The 27,098-nt window shown below is 36.3% G+C and overlaps 1 protein-coding gene across 1 annotated transcript in view; it reads left to right on the top strand.

Moving 5' to 3' along the window:
• The window catches only part of MALRD1 (MAM and LDL receptor class A domain containing 1), a gene marked incomplete at both ends in the record, with an annotated part of 607,751 nt that overhangs the window by 49,291 nt on the left and 531,362 nt on the right, over positions 1 to 27,098 (top strand). Inside the window, 4 exons of the mRNA XM_081226990.1 lie at positions 5,425 to 5,521; positions 17,599 to 17,700; positions 18,350 to 18,496; positions 22,336 to 22,502. Coding sequence (XP_081083116.1) covers positions 5,425 to 5,521; positions 17,599 to 17,700; positions 18,350 to 18,496; positions 22,336 to 22,502 — 513 coding nt within the window. The remainder of the gene's footprint in view (positions 1 to 5,424; positions 5,522 to 17,598; positions 17,701 to 18,349; positions 18,497 to 22,335; positions 22,503 to 27,098) is intronic.

The raw sequence follows: 27,098 nt of genomic DNA, 5'->3' as shown, positions 1-27,098 counted from the left end.
GCTTTCAGTTTTTCACCATTGAAAGTGAAGTTGGCTGTGGGTTTTTCATCTATGGCCTTTATTATGTTGAGGTAAGTTCCCTCTATGCCCACTTTCTGTAAGGTTTTTATCATAAATAGCTGTTGAATTTTGTTGAAAGCTTTTTTCATCTGTTGAGATGATCATATGGTTTTTCTCCTTCAATTTCTTTATATGGTATATCACATTGATTGATTTGCGTATATTGAAGAATCCTTTCATTCCTGGGATAAACCCCACTAGATCATTGTGTATGATCCTTTTAATGTGTTGTTGGATTTTGTTTCATAGTATTTTGTTGAGGATTTTTGCATCTATGTTCATCAGTGCTATTGGCCTGTAGTTTTCTTTCCTTGTGACATCATTTTCTTTCTTTTTTTTCTTTTTTTTTTTTTTGCGGTACGCAGGCCTCTCACTGTTGTGGCCTCTCCTGCTGCGGAGCACAGGCTCCGGACACACAGGCTCAGTGTCCATGGCTCATGGACCCAGCTGCTCCACGGAATGTGGGATCGTCCTGGACCGGGGCACGGACCCATGTCCCCTGCATTGGCAGGCAGTCTCTCAACCACTGCGCCACCAGGGAAGCCCCATTGTCTTTCTTTTTGATATCTTTGTGCCATCTTTGTTTTGGTATCAGGGTGATGGTGGCCTCATAGAATGAGTTGGGGAGTGTTCCTCCCTCTGCTATATTTTGGAAGAGTTTGAGAAGAATAGGTGTTAGCTCTTCTCTAAATGTTTTATAGAATTAACCTGTGAAGCCATCTGGTCCTGGGCTTTTCTTTGTTGGAAGATTTTGAATCATAGTTTCAATTTCAGTGTTTGTGATTGGTCTGTTTATATTTTCTGTTTCTTCCTGGTTCAGTCTCGGGAGGTTGTGCTTTTCTAAGAATTTGTCCATTTCTTCCAGGTTGTCCATTTTATTGGCATATCGTTGCTTGTAGTAATCTCTCATGATCCTTTGTATTTCTGCAGTGTCAATTTTTACTTTTTTTTTCATTTCTAATTCTGTTGATGTGAGTCTTCTCCCTTTTTTTCTTGATGAGTCTGGCTAATGGTTTATCAGTTTTGTTTATCTTCTCAAAGAACCAGCTTTTAGTTTTATTGATCTTTGCTATTGTTTCCTTCATTTCTTTTTCATTTATTTCTGATCTGTTCTTTATGATTTCTTTCCTTCTGCTAACTTCAAGGTTTTTTGTTCTTCTTTATCTAATTGCTTTAGGTGTAAGTTTAGGTTGTTTATTTGAGATGTTTCTTGTTTCTTGAGGTAGGATTGTATTGCTGTAAAATTCGTTTTTAGAATTGCTTTTGCTGCATCCCATAGGTTTTGGATCATCGTGTTTTTATTGTCATTTGTTTCTAGGTATTTTTTGATTTCCTCTTTGATTTTTCCAGTGATCTCTGAGTTATTTAGTAGTGTATTGTTTAGCCTCCATGTGTTTGTATTTTTTACAGATCTTTTTCCTGTAGTTGATATCAAGTCTCATAGTGTTGTGGTCAGAAAAAATACTTGATACGATTTCAGTTTTCTTAAATTTACCAAGGTTTGTTTTGTGACCCAAGATATGATCTGTCCCAGAGAATGTTCCATGAGCACTTGAGTAGAAAGTGTATTATGTTGTTTTTGGATGAAATGTCCTATAAATATCGATGAAGTCCATCTTGTTTAATGTATCATTTAAAGCTTATGTTTCCTTATTTATTTTCATTTTGGATGATCTGTCCATTGGTGAAAGTGGGGTGTTAAAGTCACCTACTACGATTGTGTTACTGTCGATTTCCCCTTTTATGGCCGTTAGCATTTGCCTTATGTATGGAGGTGCTCCTATATTGGATGCATATATATTTACAATTGTTATATCTTCTTCTTGGATTGATCCCTTGATCATTATATTGTGTGCTTCTTTGTCTCTTGTAATAGTCTTTATTTTAAAGTCTATTTTGTCTGATATGAGAATTGCTACTCCAGCTTTCTTCTGATTTCCATTTGCATGGAATATCTTTCTCCACCCCTCACTTTCAGTCTGTATGTGTCCAAGGTCTGAAGTAGGTCTCTTGTAGACTGCATATATACAGATTTTGTTTTTGTATCCATTCAGCCAGTCTGTGTCTTTTGGTTGGAGCATTAATCCATTTACATTTAAGGTAGTTATCGATGTGTATGTTCCTATTATCATTTTCTTAATTATTTTGGGTTAGTTATTATAGGTCTTATCCTTCTGTTGTGTTTCTTGCCTAGAGAAGTTCCTTTAGCATTTGTTGTAAAGCTGGTTTGGTGGTGCTGAATTCTCTTAGCTTTTGCTTGTCTTTAAGATTTTGATTTCTCCATCAAATCTGAATGAGATCCTTGCTGGGTAGAGTAATCTTTGTTGTAGAATTTTCCCTTTCATCACTTTAAATATGTCCTGCCACTCCCTTCTGGCTTGCAGAGGTTCTGCTGAAAGATCAGCTGTTAACCTTATGGGGATTCCCTTGTATATTATGTGTTGCTTTTCCCTTGCTGCTTTTAATATTTTTTTCTTTGTATTAATTTTTTGATAGTTTGATTAATATGTGTCTTGGTGTGTTTCTCCTTGGATAGGACTCTCTGCACTTCCTGGACTTGATTGACTATTTCCTTACCCATATTAGGGAATTTTCAACTATAATCTCTTCAAATTTTTTTTCAGTCCATTTCTTTTTCTCTTCTTCTTCTTGGACCCCTATAATTCGAATGTTGTTGCATTTAATGTTGTCCCAGAGGTCTCTGTGTCTCATGTTTATTTTTGCATCAGTGCCAGCTATACCTGACTTTTGTGCTGTTGCCAAACTCCTAACTCCATTATCTGTGTGTGATCTGCTTTTAGTTTGCTACTTTGCTATTCTCTCTCTCTTTTTTTTTTTTGGCCATGCCCCATGCCATGGGGGCTCTTAATATCCTGACCAGAGATCGAACCCTTGCCCCCTGCAGTGGAAACATAGAGTCCTAACCACTGGACCACCAGGAAATTCCCTTTTCTTTTCTTTTCTTTATTTCACCTAACACAGAAAAAGTGAGGGGGGGATGTTTGGAAAACCTTACTTGCCAAAGTTTTGGAGAAAACAAAGAATGTTAATCCCTTTTCTTAGAAACATAACTACCATATTACAAACACAGCTCCTGACTCTAGGGCCTCTCTTTTTAGAAAATTATCATGGGGTTCCACTTTCTTTAGCTCATTCAACCTATCCCTCTTTGCAGGATCCCAACCAAAATCCCTGGTAAATCTTTTTGTTAAATACGTTTAACTGGTGTATCTCATTGTGCCTGGTGGGTCTGCTGTTTTATAGCCACACAGGTCCATTAGTAATTTCCCTATAGTTAGAGAAATTGTTCTTTACCTAAGGAAAACGTTTCCTCTTTCTGTGCCAGTGGGCTCAAAAGGCAGCCGATTTTCATACTAACATTTCTTCAGTTGAATCGAATAAATACATATTGCAAACTCTGGTGAGGAGAGGATTGAAGGTAAGAAGGTAATTTAAAATCTACTTCATTAGATCAGGTGTGAAGATATACAAGTGGAAACAGGGATGGAAAGGAGGGGGTGTTAATAGGTCCTGACTGATTGGACATGTGACTGGAGGAAAAAGTCATTCCAAAGGCCATTTTAGAGTTTTGAGCACTGAAGTTTTGAGCAGTCTTCTGAAGTTTTGAGTGTCAGGGGAGAGATCCAAGTTGTTGAGAAAGAACTTTATGAATCAGAAGTGACTTCATGTCATCGGAGTGAAAATATCCAGCAGGTTATGGAGATGTGGGAGGAGCGCTCAAGAGAGAAGTTGACATTCCTGATGTAATCTTGTCATCAGCCTGGGTGACAGTTAGAGCCCTGAGGATGAATGGGTTTGCAGGAAGGGTGTAGAGGAAAAAAGAAGAGATTGGTGATTAGTTAACACTTATTTCCACTTCTCTCTTTAAATGTGGCTGCTACAGGTATATGCTTAGTTTGGCAAGAACTAGGGAATATATCTATGTGAGAAAGCTTTCAAGAAGAATAAAGTTAATCTGTAGAGAATAGATTTTTTTTTTATTGGTAAACACTATTCATCCAATAGCTTAAATATTTTAATAACTATGTTATAATAGCTAACACTAATGCCAACTATAGGCCAAGTGCAATTGTACATGTAATAACTCATTAATCCTTACATAAACCTTATCATATAGGTAATAACTTATTATTTTTATCAGTACCTTTTTACAAAGAAAACTGAGGCACAGAGATATTAAGTACCTTCTCCAAGGTCTTCTTGCTATGAAATGGTGTATCTGGGATCTGAATTCAAGGAGTCTGGTTCCAAATATACACTTTAATCACTGTGCTATATTGGCCTCATATGAACTATGCCTATGTAACAAAATTTGATAGACCTTTCCCAGCATGGTCCTGACTTATAACTAGTCACATGGTTATTCTGTTTTATGTGAAGAGGAGATGACTTTCTGAGGGCTATATATTGATGGTTTGCTGGACACATTATGGATGTTTCTTATATTTTTAATAGACTAGTAGATAGCATCTGGTTCAAGAAGAAATGTATTAGTACATCTTTTTGTACAGAAACGAAAGAGAATGCAGCACAGAAAAATGCAGACCATCTGTTAAGCTAAGAAGCAGTGTGATGTTTTGGCATAATAAAATGTTTATATTATGAACAAGGCTGAGCAATGCACACAAGTTTAATGCATCCATGAATTAAGCCTCACACATCATTGGTATTCATTAGTGAAAGTGGGATAATACTTTCCACCAACACACCAATTTTCTGTTGATTTAAGTAATTAGGATTACTTGATCTTTCCAAGTTTCTCAGATTCATTATACCAGAGTATTTCCTGGTGGAGACTGGGTTGGCTTCACATCACAATATAACATTCAGTCATTTTAACAATAAGTCACTGAACAACGATTTCCAGTTGATCACAAGCTATCTCTAGATAATGGCAGAAAATGTGCAGGAGGATACCACAAGGACATCCAAGGCAGGACTGTGAGTAAAATTCAGAGAACCAGAGGTGGAAATGGAGCACAGATGAAAAATGGCAAGAATCAAGAGTTCAAGATGGAGCATGGGTCCAAGAACTGGTAAATACTAAATAGTATGAATGCATAGGAACCAAACTCAGGAAATGATATGGGGCAGAAAACAGGTGACTATTGCTTTATTTCACAAACATGTTACCTAACCTAGACATGTGGGATAGAGATGACTGTACATTTTCTTGTTCTTCAAAATGTATGTTTAGATCTCTTTCCACTTGGAATTGGCATGGTCACCCAAGTGCTTCTAGGAAGTGACATGTGTCTTATTTGTAGGCTCTGTGCTATAAGACTGTGAGGTAGTAATGTTCCTTGCTCTTTGTTTTTGTTTTATTTCATTTTTCTTATCTAGGTTGTTTTTGAAGGCCAGATGATTTCAACTCATGAACAGGATGAAGTCATAGCTATTGATGATATATCCTTCAGCTCAGGCTGCTTGCCTGCAAATGGTAAGAACTTTTTCTTATTTTGATCCCTATTGTGTAGTAAATCCAGTGCAATTTAAATATTGTATAATGACTTTGATCTGCTCTTTATTTTTACTTAATGCTTTAGAGTGAGCTATTTTCCATTGTTCTAATACACTGTGTAACAATGACTAGATTTATGCTAGAGGTGAAGATGGTATTTTTTACTGCTGATGCTATAAAGAGCTGAAAGGTGTAATTTAGTCTCAGATTTGGAACATTGTAGCAACGTTTACACTGTTTAGTTAAATCTTATCCAGCGAACTCTATGCCTTCTAGGAGATCGGGAGAAAACTGGCCTCCCTAGACTTGAAATTATCTTCTTGGAGAATCAATTTGACTATGCCACTGAAAGACACAAATGGAGAAATATATTAATTATAATCTATTTTCTATTTAGATTGAAACAACTAGATCAATAAACCACACAGATCTAAAAAGTCATCCATATCGGTCCCTTGAGTATATTAACTGTATAATATTCAATTCACCAGTCACATTGTTCTCAATAGAAATGTTCAATGTTTAAAATATAAATTGGTAATGATAAAATTAACTTAGTCTAATAAGCAATAACTATACATATTTAGATATATGTGATTATAGATATTTGATAGATATTTTTCCTTTTGAAATTTTATTATGATATAGTAGAATAAAGATAGCTATTTTGTAGAGATGATTCCCAGTTCTAATTTTGTACAAAGATATGGTAGTCGTGGTAAAAAATATTCCAGTAACAGAAGAGATGGATTGGTCTACCTAAGAGAAATCAAGGAAACTTGACAAAGGGTGTTTGTATTGTGCTTTGATGTTTAAAAAGCACTCCTGCTGTTATGATAAGAGCTTACAGGTATGTGTCTTTTGCCACTCAAACCAAGATGAGGCTTTACAGGAGCTGATGACAGCACCTTCTAAACACTGGAACACATAAAGGTCTCTTTCATCTTTGTACTGTCAATTCTCAGTATATGTTAGTAAGAAATCATGCTAGGATAAATTGAAACATAGGTAAATTGAAATGGAGAACTTTAAAGGAACAGACTGTAACCTCCACCCATTCCTAGAAGTAAATAAGTATAAACATCAGTGCCTTTTCACTAAAAGAAGATAATATTTATTAGATTTATCGGAAGAGAATCAATATACCAGTGCAGAATACATTGTTAACTCCAGAAAAAGCATGATCTGCCGTTCAAATGTCCCCTAATAATTCCTCTTCTGTTACCCTGCATGGTTGTTCCTGAGGCCAGAGCACAGCCTACTCATGCTTGATTTTTAATGAGACACCTAGTCCCTGACCCTGATCACTTCAGCAGGGTCTTTATATATCTCAGTTTTATAGTTTCTGCAGAAATTGAGGTCTGCCAAACAAAATGATCCCTAATAGTTCTACTTATTGCCCAGTCTGGCTGATTACCCTCAAAGGAGAATAAAGCAGTGAAATCAGCTATTGGCTGGACTTTCTGAACCACCAGGAAGTTAGGAACTGGCTGTTGCCATCGAAACTTTGTTTACATTACAGATTTACACAGGAGAATGCTTGGGTTGTGCCTGGGACTTGAGATCGCTTGTAATAGGACTCTGCTATCATTTCAGACATGAACTTACTCTTCATTTTTGGCTCTGGGAACCAAAGCCATTTCCCTAATTACCCATGATCTATACACTGGGACAGAGGCTGGTGTAGATGGGCCATAATAATTATTCAGAAGACAAATGCCAGATTTTTAGTAAGCACTTAAAAGAACTCCTTAAAATCACTATAGAAAAAAATAAAGCAATAGTAGTGGGAGTGAGAGCATCAGAAAGTTGGACATTCAAGGAAAAGTTGTGGTCACATAGAAAAATATTGGAGTCTACAATTTGTAAGAATAGTTCTAGATAGTGTTATCACCGTATTATTTTGAGGTGGTGTAGAAATAAAGTTTACTGAAGATGATACATGAACTTTAAAGCTAAATTATTGGGCAGGCCTTTTACATGGATATTAAAGTTGTACAAGGTTACAAAGTAAGGGCCTAGAGAAGAAGACTGTGAAATCCAAGACTGAAGTCTTTAGTGAATATGGAAATCAGATCTCCTGCATGGATGACACAGGGCTATAACTTGGATGTCATGGGCCAAGATGTTTTTACACCATGGAAGAATGAATCATTGTATAGAAGCAACATTGGGGATTTAGAAGGATGGCAATTTTAATTTTAGGCCTTTTGTTTTATGGGGCATTGGAAAAGAGGGTCTCCCCTTGGGAAAGCTACAAAGGAAGTGGTCTCTTTTTGGGGAAAGCCAGTACTCAGGTAAGGTCACAGAGTGTTCTTTGACTCTTTGAAGGTGAGGGTGCAGGGGTTTTGTTTTTTGTTTTTCAAATAGAAGGAGGATTGAGGGCATATTTAAACTTCTGGAAGGAAAACACAGCAGCATGAGGATTAATAATGGAGAAAAAGGATAAAGCATTATGGGATAGGACTGGCACTTGGATGGAGTTCCATTTTGTAAATGGTGAGAATGTGAGAGGTGGTAAAATTAAGTAGCATTAAATTTTCAAATGAGACTCTCCAGTCAAGTTCAGGCACTATCATGATAGACTACACCTAGTTAACCATCAGAATCACATAGAAGAGTGATAGATTCTGGGATTCACTCCAGACTTGCTAGATGGGAATCACTGAGGTTGGAGCCTACATTTAAAGTAATGTTCTCAGGAAATTTTTGTGAAGTCAGGCAATCCTAGGTTTAAGAACAGGACTAACCTTTTGGGATCCACAAGACCTAGTCTCGTGTTGATTATTGCACTTGGCAGTGACTGCCTTGGAGCAGGGTTCTGAACGACTAGAGTCTGTGGTTTCAGTCTCATGCGGTCTTGGTGGTGACAATCAAGGTAGGGGAAGCAGGCAGACATCTTCTGGACATTTCCATCAGAAAATCCTACTCCAGTGGACAATAGGGTTAGGTATGCATTTGGAAGCAAGAAAGCAGAAAAGTTTGCTTAGATGACTTAATAGAGGATATAGACACTCATGGCATAGGTTCTTCAACTCTGATACTTCTAAATTCAAGGACTAAGGGATTTCCTTTGTATTTCCCTCATGCTTGTCATCTTATGCTCATAGAATAACCTCTCGCATTCAGGGCAGGAAGAAGGAAGGAACGGGAAGGGACATAGTTTCGGACATGTCATTCATCGGCTAGGTGATTTTCAGGCAGACAACCTTAGTTGCTAGGGAGGCTAAGAAAACTGAAGATTTAGATTTGGCCTCTGTAATAAAGGCAGGCAAGGGGAACAGGTTTATAAGTCTAGGGCGCAAATATATTTGCTACAGAAACTCAACATCAGTATGTTTAGAATTAAATTCCAGTCTTCTTTCAAACTCTGTTCCTTCTCCTGCGTTCCCTGTTGTAGTTGTTGGCGTCTATTTGGTCTCACTCAGGAGCCAAGGAGTCGTCCTTAAATCATTCTTTTCTTTTCTCATCTCCACATTAATTTGGTTTAAAACGTTATTGAGGGAATGTCCTTATATTTCTCAAATTGTCTCCACTTATTTATTCATTATTATTTATCCAACTCTGATTTTGTTTGCCCCATTTTTTTCTCTTGGATTGTTAAAAATTCCAGTTTCAGTCTATTTCACCCCCCTGTTCACTACTCCCTGCTATCCACCAGATTGTGCTTTCTAGCATTCAAATGTGACCAATCTCTATTTTGTTTAAATCCATCAGTAACTCTCATTGTCTTCAGAATGGAATTGAAATTTTTGGTCATGACATAAGCTCACCAGGATCCTGCTCTTAGGCACCAGCCCAACTTCTTCTTTAATTTCCCCAAGAATTCCCATATTCTGGCCCAAAAGAACTACCTGTGAATCCATCAACACAGCGTTATCTCATTCTTGGGTATCTTTTCAAACCTTCCTCCCTCTTCTTATTTCATGAAAAAATTTTTTGGCCTGTTCTGCTATTAGATATCCTTCCAGACTGAGTCAATGTTTCTTTTCTGAGAAGCCTTCTCTTACAGAAAATCCCCCCACACTCCCACTCCCTGTACAAACACACACACACATACACACAGTGTATTAATTTATCTCTACAACTAAGTGCTGAGTTTCTTGAGGGCAAAGTTAGTGTCTTACTCATTTGTGGATCCCGAGTGCAGAGCAAGTACTTAATTGATTGAATAAAGAATATGTGCAATTATTTAAACATCAAGTATTTGGGATTTTGTATGAATTCTTCCTTCCTCTAAGCTACAGCACCATTCTATAAAAAGCAGGTTTAAATGAAATATCATGGGAATATGTTTAAAGCAGTACTTACACTTATGCTAAGAAATATTATATTATTTTCAGGTTTTTGTTTTAGTATCAAAAATAAAGATATGTCTTCAAACTATATAATGTGATTTTTTATCTGGGATGAATTAATCTGAGCCAAGCATTTGCCATATTTTAGTAGAAACATAGTGTTTTTGTCATTTTATAGCTGAAATATAGTACTTGAAAATGAATACTGCTTGGAAGTGAATGCTGTAATATGTCTTTTGGTGGTTATTTTGGTTATAAAAATGGTTCTAAGATATATAGGTTTTCTGACAAGACTTCTTTATTTTCTTATTTCTTCAAACCAGTGTGCTTTCAAAAATTTGTTCTAATTTTTTTTTTTTGAGACTAGGGAGCAATTCTGTTACTGTGTTTTTATTTTCTGTGTTCTGATGCTTTGATGTCTGGGGTCTTGCTGACCCTGGAGGGACTGTCTCTTCCAGGGTGAGCCAATTCCTAGAGACAGTAAAACAGCTCACCATACAGTGTATTTTTCAAATGCAAACCAACCAATCCACAGCACCCACCCCAGCCACTTTAGGCTTTCACACTCTGGGTCACTGTGTACCTGCCCTAATCACCCCAGGGTCAGTGCATGTTTTCTAAGACCACCATAAAAAAATACCACAGGATGTGGGAACAGATGTATATGTATGACTGATTCACTTTGTTATAAAGCAGAAACTAATAAAAAAAAATACCACAGACTGGGTGGCTTAAGCAACAGAAATTTATTTTCTCATGAGTCTGGAGACTGGAAGTCCAAGATCAAGGTGTCACCAAGTTTGTTTTCTTTCCTTGCCTGTGGATGACTCTCTTCTCTCTGGATCTTCACAGTCCTCTGTGTGTGTGTGTCGATATCCTAAATGCCTCTTCTTATTAGGACACCAATCCTTTTGGATTAGAACCCACCAATATGACCTCATTTTACCTTAATTACCTCTGTATACCTCCAAATATGGTCACATTCTGAGGTGCTGAGGGTTTGGACTTCAACATATGAATTGGGAGTGGCGGGTCCAGTTCAGCCCATAAGAGCAAGGTACTAAACAACTAGGGACAGCCCTGACCGGATAAATGAAATATTGATGGATATGCAGATCATGGCTCTATGTTTGTCGAATCTCATGGAAATAAATACCCAAAAGTATAATTTTACTGTATATCATTTTTAAAGAAGAAATAGTAACGTTTTACAATTGGAAACATTCTGATGATGAGTAATCCACCATATAGATTATTAAGGGTAGTATTATCTTTAGGGAAAAAACATAACTGATTCTCTCTACTTACTCTTTACTATAGAAATACAGCTCTCTTTATAAAAGTGCTAGATATAGGTATTTTCGTGGTTTTGGAATATTTTCAAGATGAAAAATAAAACTAAATTCTTTTTATAATATTAAATCTTTTAGATTATTCCCACACTTTCGAACAGTATCTTTCTAATTATTGCCCTTCGCAAGATATGAGTATCCACTGTACATGTATTGAAAGGAAGACCTGTTTAGACTTTATCAAAGTCTAAAAAGACCCAGGTTTGTGACTGTGACTAAATAAGAATGTGCTTAATCACTGATTCTTTTTTTGTTTGTTTGTTTTTTGTGGTATGCGGGCCTCTCACTGTTGTGGCCTCTGGGCATGAACCCGTGTCCCCTGCATCGGCAGGCGGACTCTCAACCACTGCGCCACCAGGGAAGCCCTAATCACTGATTCTTTTTTTTGTTTGTTTGTTTTTTGGGTTTTTTTTTGCGGTATGCGGGCCTCTCACTGTTGTGGCCTCTCCCGTTGTGGAGTACAAGCTCCGGACGCGCAGACCCAACTGCCATGGCTCACAGGCCCAGCCGCTCCGCGGCATGTGGGATCCTCCCACACTGGGGCACGAACCCGTGTCCCCTGCATCGGCAGGCAGACTCTCAATCACTGCGCCACCAGGGAAGCCCTAATCACTGATTCTTAAATAATATTGCTTCTTGAACAAATTACTGTATATTTTTATAAAGATTGCATGTTAGGGCTCATAATCAAATATCATGAATATTCTGTGAATATTTTTAGGTTGGTTTGCCAGGACTTTGCCTTAGTCTCATTTATGAACATTCCAAATACACAAATTATTCCTTAATGAGAACCTGAATAATGCTTATATATTATCCAGTTAAATAAGCATTATTTAACTAGTTACCTTTTTTATCTTATTAACTTCTAGCTACCTTTTAAGATCTAATGACTATTCATTGAAATTCATTACTGTTTTAAGAAAACTCATAAAGAAATTGTCAAAAGCCCCTGGAGTCAAAAATGGATGTCAATTATAACTTTTGCTGCAATAGCCTTGAGGCTTGGACTTCATTCTCTTCCATCTGAGTGATGTGGCCAATTTCACATAACCTGTTTGTACAAGATAAGACTTGAAGGATGGCAGGCTCTACACATGTGGCTTCATTGGTATAGAGACTTTGAAATTGTTGGCAAAGCTTCATCCTGCCGATTGTACGTCATTGATGGAGAATTTTAAAATGCCAAACATAATTTTCTACTGCTGGATTGTGGTGCAATATAAAAATGAAAGAGGGTGTGGGGAGGGAGAGAAAATGAATATGAATATAAATATAGAGGACATCTTTAAATAACTTTGAGCTCTGAAATAGAATGCACTAAAATAAAAAGCTGTCCAGGAGATTAGTTGATTGACAACTTATTAACCTCCACCATATCATTGTTTTTGTGCTTTCAAATTCCAATTTGGGGGACAAAAGGTAGTAGAAGTGGTTGATATTGGTGAAAGATATTTAATAGCAACTGATACAAGCTGAATATTAAATTCTATGCAATTTATAATTGACTATTTTGCTATTTTTGTTTACAGTACTTTTGTGGTTATTGTATAAATAGTGAAAAATTAAAGATAATATCCAACAGTTAATTGAACTATGGCAAACATTTAATTATGCAGCTCCAGGGGCTGAAGATTTGTAGCTATTATACGAATCTACAAAAATTACAGTTTTAATTGTTTCATGGTAATTGTTATTGTGCAATCTTAGTTTCATTTATTGCCCACACTCCCTTAATTGCATATGCAGTTTTATTTTCAGTGGATCTTATGTTCAAGAAGCTTTGCATATTCATCATTTGTTAGCTTCCATTATGAGAAACCAGATTATGGATGTTATTCGTAAATCATATTCACAACCAATTGCTTCAATTTTATTTCTAATACAAATGTGAACAATTTATATAGAGTCTGTGCTGTTGTAAAAGATTTCATTGAATTGGTCTTAGGTCATTTATTCATTCATTCATTAAACAAGTATATATTGAACATCTATGTTATGTCAAGAATTTTTCTAGACGTGAGGGAGATGCAGTGAAAAAACAAATGGTAATCCCTGAGTTTATGGAATTTATATTTTAGTCAGAAAGAGAAAGAAGCTAAGCAAGTAAATAGAAAAAGGTACTTTATGTCAAGTGGTGTTATGTGCTATGGGTACAATAAAGCAGAAAACTGAGGTAAGGGTGGCACAGGCAAGGGGGAGATAAGTTTTAAATAGAGTGGTCAGGCATGGTCACATGAAGAACATATTTTCTGAGCAAAAAAAAAAAAAAAAGTTGAGAGGTCAAGCCATGTGTGTATTGGAAGGAAGCCACGTGTCAAGGCAAAGGTCCTGAAGCAAGAGTAAGCCTGGTTTGTAAGAGGAGGATCATGGAAAGGACTTTTGCATGCATTTCTTGTAGGATAGAAGTCCGTGTGATGATTTTGAGCAGAGGAGACATGATCTAACTTGCTGCTTGATTTAGTTTTAATATGTTCTTCTTGTCCTTCTTTCTGTAAATGGATAGTTAAATTACAGGATTTGAGGTCAATCATTTTTCATTCCTAATGAAAACTTTTATAATTACTAATTTCCTTCTAAGTACTATTTTAGCTATATGACACAAATTTTAGTAAGTTATATTTTCATTCAGATCAAAATACTTGGTTATTTCAAAGTCTGTTTTATTTAAACGTGTGATATTTAATTACCGAATAAATGTGGATTTCCCAGATTTGTAGTTTAATTTTGTTTTAGTCTGAGGATATTGAAAGATAATAATGGGGCAAGGGCAGCGACAAGGAGACAAAATAAGAAGTTTTAACTATAATCCAGAAAGAATGATGTTCCCTTAACTGAGAATTGGTAGTAGTAGTGAGTACTTCGATGTAGTGAGATTCTAGATGTGTTTTATAGATCAAGCAAAGATTTGCTGATGGATGGCATGTCCGATGAAAGTAAGAGATGTATCATACATGTCTCTACTCTTTTTACCTGAACCAGAAGGATGGAGTTGTCATGGACTGAGATGAGAAAATGTGGGAGGAGAAAGTTTGGGCCGAGAAAATAAGAAAATATGCCTAGTTTCAGGCATATTTCTTTTGAAATGCATGTTGGTTATCCAAGTGAAGTGGCCAAGTCAGCAACAGGATATGCTGGAGTCCAGTGGAAGGTCTGGACCTAAGTTATAGTTCTATGAGTTATTGGCATTGGAAATGTTTTAAAGGCATGAGACTAGGTGATGTTAACAATATTGTGAGAAGAGACGAGATCCAAGGCTAATGTCATCTTGTGTAACATCGATGAGATGAGGGAAAACCAGCCAAGGAGATGAGAATAAACGCTAGTCATTTAAGATGACAACCAGGAGAGAATTATGTACCAGGATCCAGTGAAGAAAACATTTCAAGAAAAAGGGAGTGAGCAACTATATCAATATCACTGATACGTCAGGTATGTTGGGAAGGAAAAATTAAATATTATTGTAGGTTAACAATGGAGAGGTCAACTTTGATATACGCAGTTTCAGCACAGTGGTAAGGGTTAAAAAAAAAAAGGAATAGAGTTCTGATACATGTTACACCAACATGAATAAACCTTGACAACATCTGAGAAGTAAAAAGTCAAACACAACAAGCTATATAATGTGGGATTCCATTTTATAAAATGTGTGGAATAGGCAAAGTCATCAGAAAGCAGAACAGTGGTTGCCAGAAGCTGAGGAGGGGGAGAGAATGGGAGTGATTGCTAATGGATACAGGGTTTTATTTTGGAGTGATGGAAATGTTTTGGAATTAGATAATGGTGATAATTGCATGACACTGAGAATGTATAAAAGCCACCAAATTGTGTACTTTTAAATGGTTAAAGTGGTGAATTTTAGGTTATGTGAATTTTAACTTCATTTTTAAAAAATTGAAAAAACCTCATTGGAACAGATGCAAGAGAGAATGGGGGGAGAAGAAGTGGTGTTGGAATCAGTGAGAATAGGCAGAACTTGGAGAAGTTAGTTGGAGGGAGTTGGAGGTTTAAGAGATTTTCTTAAGATGGGTGAGATTGTGGCCTCTTGTATACTGAAGGGAAAGAAAGCATGTGGGATGTAAAAGAGGGGAGGAAATTGCTGGAATGATTGCAAAATAGGGGAGAGGAGATACATTTCCTGGGTAAATGAAAGGAGTGGACCTAGGGAGCAGCAGGACTGGTTGATCACAGTTAAGAGGAGGAAAGGCATGTGGGTGGCAGTGCAGGTGGTGGGGCTTGTGAGGTTTTCTTCTGGTTTCTCTCATTTTCCCAATGAAACATAAAGCAAGATGATTAGCTGAGGGGGAGGAGGAGTTGGAGATTTAAGGAGTGGATAGAGGGCTTTGAACAGTTGTCTAGAAATGGAAGAAAAGGAAAGAATTAGGAAGATGTAGCGGGATGGCCCCAGTGCAATGAAGTGAGTAGTCAGGAATATGAAGTCATTTTAGTCAGCTTGGTGTTGACCCATCACTCCCGTTCATCTGCACGGATGTAGGTGTCGTGTGGGTCTCAGCCTATTCACAGTGATGCTATCTGCCAGGAATCTCAGGCGCTCACCTGGGCCCAGATTACATGTCGTGAGTCCCCACAGACCAGAGCCAGTGTTGTGATATTGTGGCTAGTCCAGCCCTTGCGGTTCTTATGATTACAAGACACACCCCTGCCACAACCATCAGGGAACTTTGGAAAAACAAGGTTTGCTTCTTACAGGTCCTGGAGGGTACCCAGCACATCCAAGGGCCATACAGCGAGGTTGTGGGGAGAGAGAGAGTAAACCTAGGGTTCTGCCTTTGTTGGAGTCGAGGATGGGGTGCCTAGGGTTTCCCGGTTTTACATTTTATTGTTGAATTTAAAACATACAAGTGGGAATTAAAGTGCAGTAAGGGGGAAGCTGGGTCACTCGAGTGCTCAGTTATCTAGGTCACCAAGGGCTGTTGAAAAGTGGAACTTCATGGGTGGGACAGACTGGCTCTTTATCCAGTGTGTAGAGGGCAATGTGTTTATTAGAGATGGATGTCTTTGAAATGGATGCCTCAGCAATCAAAAGGTTGATGTCAGGCACTTACATTACAATCAAGAAAGCTAACTGTCAGGCACTTACACTACATGAAGGATTGTACTTATCAGAGTTTTTGTCCTGAGTTTGTGGAAGCATGAGAAGAGCCAGCAGATGACTATTTTCTAACATCAGTAAAAAAGAAATGAGGACATGAGAGAGGATGAAAGGAATTGCAAAACTGGAGGACCATTAGCTTTGTAGGTCCTGTTGCTGTCAAAAATTTTTTTACAGTAGAGATACTAGAGGGAGTGAGTGGAAAGATAGGGGTGATGGTTGGGGAGTGGACCCCTCATAATTAAGATAGAGGAAGTGTTATCACCATTAATTATGATCATATTCAGCCGAGTGGTGGCAGAAGTGATTTTACATCAACAGTTCTCCTTCATGAGCATCAGTAAGAAAAATCAAGAAATTGAGGGGCAAGATGAATGTGAACATTGAAATGACAGAGTGACATTGAGCCAACGGGTAAAGTAATCAGGGATTGAGGGGTAGGGCACCAGTGTCTGTAGATGACTGTAACAAGATGTCAAAAGATTCAAAGCTCAGATATTTAGGAAGGTGAGAAACCTGCATACTGTTCTCCATAGTGGCTGTACCCATTTACATTCCCACCAACAGTGCAAGAGGGTTCCCTTTTCTCCACATCCTCGCCAACATTAGGTATTCGTGTTCTTGCTGATGATAGCCATTCTGACTGTATAAGATGATATCTCATTGCAGTTTTGATTTGCATTTCCCTGATAATTAGTGATGTTGAGCATTTTTTCACGTGCCTGTTGGCCACCTGCATTTCCTCTTTAAAAAAATGTCTATTCAGTTCTTCTGCCCATTTTTTAACAGGTTGTTCGTTTTCTTGATGTTGAGTTGTATGAGCTTTTTATATATTTTGGATATTAACCCTTTATCAGTCATCATTTGCAAATATTTTTTCCCATTCAGTAGGTTTTCTTTTCATTTTGTCCATCGTTTCCTTTGCTGTGCAAAAACTTTTACGTTTAATTAGATCCTATTTGTTTATTTTTGCTTTTATTTCCTATAAGAGATGGATCCAAAAAAATATTGCGGCGATTTATGTCAGAGTGTTCCACCTATGTTTTCCTCTAAGAGTTTTACAGAGATCTGATTAAAATACAGAAGCACTGGCATGGTTGTTTTTTTTCTCTCTCTCTTCTCTCTGTGAATCGATCTCTCTTTTTCTGTCTGTGTAATGAGTCTCCCTAAGGCATGATGCCGCCATGGAGAGGAGTTGGGTTGAGCATGCTCTGTAGAACAAATGTTAACACTTTAAGAAATACATGATCCTTTCTAGTGACACCTGCATCTCACTTCTTGCCAATCTTACAGATGAAATTTTACCATGTCAAGAAACATTGAATACCAAGATGGAACAATGCCATCCAGATATAAGTCTCTGCAGATTTGATTCTACAGATGAAGGATTGAGGTGTAAGTGTTAAAATGAGATGTCTGCCTGCCTTGTCAGTGTTATGCCATCCATGAGACTCAGAAGCCTAATAGGAATATCAGACCACTAGTAGGGATACTCACTTGACAAACTCTGTTTCCATCTATGTCTTAGTTTTAGCAGGAGTATCATTGGGGTTTTAGCTGAAGTGTTATTGCAAGTCTGTTGTTTATTCAAAAAGTAAAAGACAGTGAATATGTCAATTTAAGATAATGTTGTTTTGTAAAACAATTACATTAAAGGTCTTGGAATTATATACAATGTTTCTTCTTTAAAATTTCAGTGTGATTGTGAATAGTAAATTATTTAAGTTAACTGAATTCCATATAATAGGTAAGGTCAGATATTATGCCATTTAAAAAACCACAATGGAAGCAGTGGTACAAGAAAAAGAAATCTCTTCTTTTTTTTTTTTGGCAGCAGTGGTTCTCATTTGGAGGATGCCCATCTGGATCAAATGAAGAACTTTTAAAAAGTAGAGAACACTCTAAGACTTATTGAATCAAAATTTCCAGATATGAATTTGTGTGTGTGTGTGTGTTTATGCCTTGATTGCAACTATAACCATTGTTAAGCAGCCACTCCAGTAGACTGTGATAGTCCACCGACATCTTTTTCTCCTCTCTTTAGTGTGTCAGGCCTGTGGATTTGATTTTGACATGTGTGACTGGGTATCAGAAACATCTGCTGGGCAAACTTCCTGGATGCGCACAAAAGCAAGAGAAATTTCTGTGTTAGAATCTCCACCTCAGCAGAATCAAAGCAGTGATGATGAAGGTAGCAAATAAAAAATCATATTGATTATGCTTCCTTTTTAACTTTTTTTAGTGGTTGCTCTAGAGTTTGTGAAATACATTTACAACTAATCCAAGTCTACTTTCAAATAACTCTATACTTCCTCATGAGTAGTGCAAGTCCATTATAATAAATACTCCTAAGTCTTCCCTCCTTTCCCTTGTATTATTGCTCTCATTCATTTCATTTCATTATCAAATACATTAGGACTATTACTGTTTTGAACAAACTTATTTTTTTGATTAAGCAAGTTGAAAATAAAATGTTTCATTTTACTTTCATTTATTCCTTCTCTGATACTATTCCTTTCTTTATGTAGATCTGACTTTCTGACCTATATAATTTTCCTTCTCACTGAAGAATGCCTTTTAGCATTACTTGCAAGTCTACTGGCCACAAATTCCCTCAATTTTTATTTGTCTGAGAAAGTCTTTATTTGTATTTCATCTCTGAAGGATAATTTTTGCTGGACATAGAATTCTAGGTTGAGTTTTTTTCTTCTTTTAATATTTTAAATATTTTACTCCACTCTCTTCTTGCTTACATGGTTCGGAAGAGAAGTCTGATCCAATTCTTATCTCTGTTCCTCTATAAGTAAGATTTTTTCTTCGTGGAATATTTCAAGATTTTTGCTTGTCTTTGATTGCAGTTTTGAATGAATATAGTAATGTGCTTAGGTGTAGTTTCTTGGATATTTATCCTGCTTGATGTTTCCTGAGCTTCCAGGATCTCTGGTTTGGTGTCTGACATTAATTTGGATGAAAATTCTCAGTCACTGTTACTTCAAATATTGATTCTCTTCCTTTCTCTTTCTTCTTCTCATGTTTCCATTATGCATATGTTGCACCTTTTGTAGTTTTCCCAGAGTTCTTAGATAGAATCATTCCTCTCTTCACTGTTTTTTTTTTTTTTCTGTTTGCTTTTCAGTTTTGGAAGTTTCTATTGACATATCCTTAAGCTCAGAGATTCATTCCTCAGCTGAGTCAAGTCTGCTAATGAGCCATTTGAAGGCATTTTTCATTTCTGTTGTACTGTTTTTTACCCCTAGCATTTTTTTATTCTTCCCTAGAATTTCCAACTCTCTGCCTACATTATCTTTTTTGCATGTTTTCTACTTTTTCCACTGGAACTCTTGACTTATTTATCCCAGTCTGATAATTCCAGCATCCCTGCCAGATCTGGGTCTGGTTGTGATGTCTATTCTTTCTCTTCAAACTATATATTTTTTGCCCTTTAGTATGCCTTGTAATTTTTGTGTGTGTGAAAGCCAGGCATAATGTACTGCATAAAAGGAATTAAGGTAGATAGGTATTTAATGTGAGCTTTTATGTTTATCCAGCTAGAGTTTAGGCTCTGTTTACTGTTGGCTGTAGCTGTTAATGTCTGAGACTAAAATTTCATGTAGTGTTCTTGTTTTGGTCCCACTGTTGTCTTCGGGTTTCTCTAAAGATATCTTCTGAAATAAGGTCTGAGACCCACAGTTCTTTTGGTAATATTTCCTTGTTATCATACAGGACCACTTTTGATGGGGTGATACGTTGTGAGGGGAAGGGAAGCATCCTATAGTCCTATGAATGGATCTCAGTCTTTGATCCAGTGGGGGCTGGATCTGGGTATTTTGCTCCTGTCATGTGGAAGGTTAGAACCTGCTGGATTTGATATCTCACTTCTCCCAGTTAGGATCTCTAGTCGATTAGCTGGTTGTAAAGCTCCTTTTGAGTGAAAGCCTTATTAAGAATAACAGGAGAGTCCAGGTATATTTCAAAATGACTACTTTTCCTCTCCCCTAGCTGTAGGCACAAGAAGATTTTTCTCTGATTCTTACTGTGAGAACATGGTAGGGCTCCTGAAGGTAAAACTCACAAAAGAGTGGGGTCCTCCCTAAGATGGGACTGCCTGGAGTTTTTAACTCGCAAATGTGTTCACACTGAGCCTCCAGCAGTTCATCAATCACAATCTAGTTTTTTCCACCCCTGTACTTTCCCATACAATTTTGCGATTCTGCTCTTGAAAGTTGTGATTCTTTGTATCTGCTTACCTCACCAATTCTTGCACAATGGTTTGTGCCATGACCTCAATTTTCCTAGGGGTCTAAGAAGAGTTGTTGATTTTCAGTTTGTTCATATATTTTCTTGCTAAGTGGACAGGAATAACAACTTCTAAGCTTCTTACATGGTGGTCCAGAAACTGGAAATTTTGCAGGCTTTTTTTTCAATTAGATTTGTTCTCTTTCTAAACCCACTTTACTCTTTCCTGCTCTTTTACTTTGTTCCGACCTCCTTGTTCAGCAGTTTTATCGTGGTATTACTCAGCAACCCAGAACCTTATCTGAGTAACAATCCTGGTTTAGGGTTTCATACTTGATGGTAATGCTTGGAGTTTTGCACGTACTGTCACTTAGCCATAGCCCACAGCAGTGAGGGTAAGTATCTTTCCCACCTCAGTTTACGAGAAGGATTTCCAGACCTAATCTTTGACCTCATAGAGAGAATTTGACTCTGTTCATCCAGGATTTTGCAACATTTAAATTAGTCAAAATTCTAGCTACTACAGCCTGCTTCTGGTCCCAACATCCAAGAGTTCTGTGGTTTTAGCCCTGCTCATCACTTGGCATATCTATTTTTTCCTTATCTTTTGAGATGTTTTATCTTGTTTAATCCGTCTCTGCTTTTGTAAAAATGTGTTTTCATTTTATTTATCATTTCCTTACGTATAGGTCAGAGGAAAAGTAGTAACTTATTATATACTACTTTGATTAAAGGCTAACATGTCTAGTAACTAAATTTCACTGAATTTAAGTTCAAAGTTTTTAGATGTTGCAGGAATATTTGCTCTCTTACAAAGAAATAAAACATTTGAAAGACTTTATCTTTGAAAACTGAAGTTATAAAACATAGAAATATCTTTGTATCTCTGTATTGTATATATTATTGAGTTCAAAAGCAATACAAACTGGTTTTAAGAATCAGATGGAAAAAACTGACTATTTTTATGTACTATACAATCCATATCTGTAGTTTAGTAGGACTGTAGGTATATGATGCTTCCATGTAGTTTGGTAAGAAAGAGGGCAGTTTAAATTATATTCCCTTAAACGATGAAAGTTTTTCTGTGAAGAATAGAAAAAATAATCAAAAGGGAAAATAATTCTGGGAAGAAAGATGAGGAATTTTTGATTAAAGAAAGATTGTATTGTTTTATTTAAAAGAATGATCATTTGGTGGCACAGAGATTTTTATATCAGTAGATTTCTTTTTATAAGAATATTGAATTTTCATATTGAAGGTATTGTCAAACTTTGATTTTAGGAATTAGGAGATTACAATGCATTTTAGAAATAAAATATGGAAACGAAAATCTGTAATTTGTAGTTGATGCAATCTTTTAAAAACATCGTATTCTTTTTTTTTTTTAAATTTATTTATTTATGGCTGTGTTGGGTCTTCGTTTCTGTGCGAGGGCTTTCTCTAGTTGTGGCAAGCGGGGTCCACTGTTCATCGCGGTGCGCGGGCCTCTCTCTATCGTGGCCTCTCTTGTTGCGGAGCACAGCTTCCAGACGCGCAGGCTCAGTAATTGTGGCTCACGGGCCCAGTTGCTCCGCGGCATGTGGGATCTTCCCAGACCAGGGCTCGAACCCACGTCCCCTGCATTGGCAGGCAGATTCCCAACCACTGCGCCACCAGGGAAGCCCCAATCATCGTATTCTTTTAAATAAAATATTTGTGTTTCAGTCTTGATTTGGAAAAGTAATACAATAATTTTGTTCAAACAGAAAGCAGCTAATTTTTTCTAAGTTGCTTTTTTTCTCCTTTATTTTTCAGGTTACTATATATGGGTAGGGGCTAAGCATGCTTCTACTCTTAACCATTTATACAGCAGGGCTTATCTGAATAGCTCTGTGTGTCACTGCTTGGGCAAGAGCTGTCATCTTCAATTCTATTACTCTATAGAAAACAGTGTTCTGAGAGTAGGACTGTATAATAAAAAGGTGAGAAGAAACTTGCATTAATTTCAAATTCATTGAGTAAATGAAATTTCTATTCTTGGCAACTTTTGTTTCTATTTCTCAGTTGCATGTAGGCTATAGGTATTCCTTATCTTGACTTTATTTGGGATACCTTTAATTTTTTTTTTTTTTTTGCTTCTGAGGGGGAATTTGCTTTTTTCTTTTCCATTATGGTTTATTGCAGGATATTGAATATAGTTCCCTGTGCTATATAATAGCACAAATGTTGTTTAATTGGTATACTTTAAAAAAGAAGTATTAAGAAGCTGGTTTAGGAGATATTGTCATGTACACTGTGGTAGTTTGCAAAATGTTTCATAAAATTGTTAAAATTCATGAAAATATATTAAAAACTGTGGTGTATTAATATATTTGGGATTCTATATTATTAACTCTATACTGAAGCTCTGATGTGATCTGGATTTTTGATCTCTGTATACTTAAAGCTGTAAATATGATGGAAACAAATACTTATTCTGGTACAGTAGATACAGTTTTGAAAGATCGGTAATCCCTGATTAAATACAGCCAAATGAGTCATATAAATTAAAAAAAAAATGGTGTTCTGGGCAGAGTGAAAGTTGTAGTGGTAATGCTAGTGAATAAACAAATTCATGTCTTTTTTTTTTTTTAACCTAACTAACTGAAAACAATTCTCTACAATTGGGAAAACACTTGAGAAACTTTAAGAACTTCTATTGTGAAGAAGAATTTATTTATAGGTAGGAGTAAAAAAATCATAGGGGTAAACAGCAGTTATTCTACAAATGGGAAACATTTGACAATAATTGCAGGAATTCTGACATTGGAAAAGAAAGACAGTAAAAGTATCCAAGCAAGTAGTTTCCTTTGGCTCAGGATGCTTTGGATAAATCCAGTTGAAACTTCTGCACGACATCAGCCAGATTAATTATTCAACAAAAGTTTGTCATCTGTACTTAACAAGTGCCACTAACCATCTGTCAACAGCATTTTCTTCTGTTGTTTTCTGAAGTTTGCAGTGACTTCATATTAATCCTCAAGTATCAGACTTCTTATTACCAAGATACTTGAATATTCAAGAAGCATTCCCCTTTTCTTCTGAGTTCTATCATATCACCTCTCCCTTTTCCTTTTGTGTTGTTTTCATCATATCCAGTCTTTTTTCTTCTACTTCTCTTTTCCAGACTTCTAAAGCATGAAGTTGAATGACTACTCTCATTAGATGGCCTAATACATTGTCCTTTGTTACCCGGATGAGACACAATTTGTAGCATTTTGTAACTATATTTTGTAACATTTTTTTGTAGCAATATTTGGCAGTCCACTGCCCTAGAACCTATTTGATATATTTCATTCAATTTGACATGGTGTGGGGTGGGTGGAGGGGCAGAAACCTCTCCCTGCCCTTTGTGTAATACTCCAAACTTTCCAGATAATTGGGAGAAATTTTACAAAAAAAAGTAGGTTAAACTTTATCCGTACATGTTATACCATTCAAGCTTTAAGCACCTTTTAGTTATTATCACCTGTGCCATGTAAACCAAGCCCACTGAGCTTTCATGCAATTTGAAATTTTCTGTAATTTCCAAATCCTTCTTCACAAAGGCATAATAAAAAAAAAGTCTGGAATAATTTTGTTGAGCTTATATTATACTTAAAGATGCTTTAAAAATATACGGTCTTACAATAGTGTTTTTCACATGGTGGGTAATCAATAGTCATTAGATTTTTGAATGAGTCACTGTCCTAAGTTTGAGTAGAAACTTGTTATCTATCTTCTAATACTAAGGATTATTTTAATCTACCCTGAGCATCAGTGATGGATTTTAAGTTTCAGTATGTGGATATGGAGTTTTGAATTATTGAAAGTGAGCAATATCATTCCTCTGCTGGCTCTGGGATTACACAAGAAAAAAGTGCAAACAAATTGGCTTCAGATACCACCTCATATAATAAGAATAGACTTACCAAGATTCCATCTCCCACATTATAAGAAAACAAGAAGTTAATTATGGAGAACTGACCTAGTGTGCTAATCAGAACCAATTGGGGGTACATCTTAGAGAGTGTTGACTGATGTTTGATCCATTAGTTTACCCAGTATTCTGCAAGGCAGTGTCCAGTCTTTTCTGACACTATTTGCTGTGCTCTATACACATAAAATGTTGGTCACCAATGCAAACTGCATCAAAGTACATTTAAATTACAAGTTGATGTTTTATCACAAAGTTAAAAAGGACTTCAAACCTATCATTTAAAAAATTAGCTCTTGATGAAAATGATCATTTACATATTCCATGAATAGAATAACAAAAAATAACCCTTAAAATGAAATGTGCTGATGAACCAAGAAATATCTAGTGAGAATGCTGAGGGTAATTTTCTTTATTTTCAGAGTACTTTAGAACTTGAGAAATCGAAAATAGGTAAAAGACAAGTTAACTAAAAAGTTGAAACTTTTAAAGTCAGCTTCAGTGTGTAGCAGTTCTAGTTTGTACCATCGAACTATTCTCAGGATTAAGTCTCTGTCCATCATCTATAAGAAAATAATCATAGCAATGGCCTATCTTTTATCCTGAGGACAGCTGCCATGTCGGTGAGCCAAGGATAGTGGGGGTGTCCAGCTTGTGGTGCCTTTTACATATTTTAAAATTCCCACTGGTAAATAAATAGGAGGAACACATAGTTGGGACAGGAAAGAAAATGCCTTAGAAAATATCTTTTCTTGTATGATACAGATTTTTAAGCTATAATAAGCTCTCCTTGAAGGAAGGTTTTTGCCACAGTACATGGTCCTATCACCACGTGCAATCAAAAGTAGTTAAAAAAATAACCTTGAATTTGATACCTTGATTTTTTTCATTGAAAGGGGGAAGGATAAGCTGATCTCTAAGAGCTCTAGTGATAAATATTTTTCTTGAAAGGTAAAATAGCATTATTGATCCTGGTCTAGGGGAATAAAGACATTTAAATAATTTTGATTGATTTTAAGATAATAGAAAATTAGAACATCCCTTGAAAGGCTTTTCAGAACTGAGGGTTTCTTTTTTACATTGACACCTGTTGAAAGTAACTAGATAAGAGTCTGAGAGTAAGGACAAAAATAAAATAAAAGCTGATTTCATTTAGTTGGGGTAAATCCTTTTTCCTTTTCATTGCTTGTGTTGTCAGATAGGAAAATGTGGTAAAAAAAATCGGGATTTCATACACAATATACCATTAACTTCTTGTGTGAAAAACCATTTAAGTTTAGAAAGAACTCTGCTCAGCTTTCTGAAAAAAATGTAAAAGCATTCTTCTTCAAGTAGAACGGGGGAATCAGTTAGGCACTGTGAAGAAAGAGCACAATAGCTGTAAATTATCCTCATAAAATTAAAGTGAGGGGACATGGTGAATGCAGCTTGCCAAGTAGTGTCACTAAAAGCATCTGTGGAGAATGTCATGTCTCGATGCTAAATAATTGAAGTTGCATTAGAAATTATTGAAAGAAAAATTTGCTGTATTTATCAACTTTTTATAACTTCACTTCATTGTGATGTGACCTGGAAGCTATCAGCTGAAAATGTGTCCCCCATGTATGTTTCATTGTCTTGTGGAAGTCTTAACCATTGATATGAATAAGTAATGGAATGAAGTATATTTTAATTGGTTTCGACTATCTTCTGAAATACTTAAGACTTGGAAATTGGAGTAGATAATAGGGCAAAGGACTAAGTTAAAAATAGATTCATTTTTAGAAAATCTTAAGTATGAATGAAATAAGTGAATCCAAGTGAGGAAATAAAGGCTAACGAGGGTCTGAAAAATTATGAGTGTCATGTCTCATTTGAATTACAACTAGATGTCACCTTTCAGTGCTGTTTCCTATCTCTCAGAAGGAGAGCACAGAGATAGTGTCAGAGCTCAACCTGAGATATATTTATGCCACTGTCTGCATTTTCACTATAGTTCATTATACATATATTTCACTAAATCTAAGGAACAATAGGATTATTTCAGAACATAAAAGCACAGTCGTAAATCATAAAGTCCACTACCATAGGCAAAATTGTGGAGTACATTATAGACTTTTATCGAATATCTGACCTCATAGTATATAGTAACATAATTTTGGATACACTTTGCAACCTAGAAAATGATCATCATACAGATGCATGACATAGCATGCCTTAGAAGACATGAAAAGGTCTTTGACTGAGTGACTGGAGAGTCAAATAGAAGTATAATCTCCAGAAAACAAGTGTATTATTTGGAACTTGGAATGAATTCTTCCATAGGAAAAAATATGTAAGGGAGATTGTACAGAAAATATGTCTGATAACAATTTTTTAACTTTCATGTTAAATATTTGCCTGCCATTTTTTCTTTCCTATTATCATGGCAATATTGCAAAATGAAGCAATGTCAGTGGGATTAAGATATAAATAGCCGGTTTATTAGTTGCTGTTTAGAAGTTTATTGTTTGAAGTGCAGTACTTTACTCAAGATTCCATTCAAATTTTTGTTCTGTCCTTACTCTCCCTCATAAAAAAAATAGGCAGCTTTACTATGTAGACATGCTTTATTTCCTTATTTTTAAAAACAATAATTTTTATA

The sequence above is a fragment of the Mesoplodon bidens genome, assembly GCF_964165515.1.
Source record: "Mesoplodon bidens genome assembly, chromosome: 3".
NCBI classification, from domain to species: Eukaryota; Metazoa; Chordata; class Mammalia; order Artiodactyla; family Ziphiidae; genus Mesoplodon; species Mesoplodon bidens.
The sequence above is the reverse complement of the archived record's forward strand: the minus strand, read 5'-3'. Positions and strand labels throughout refer to the sequence as shown.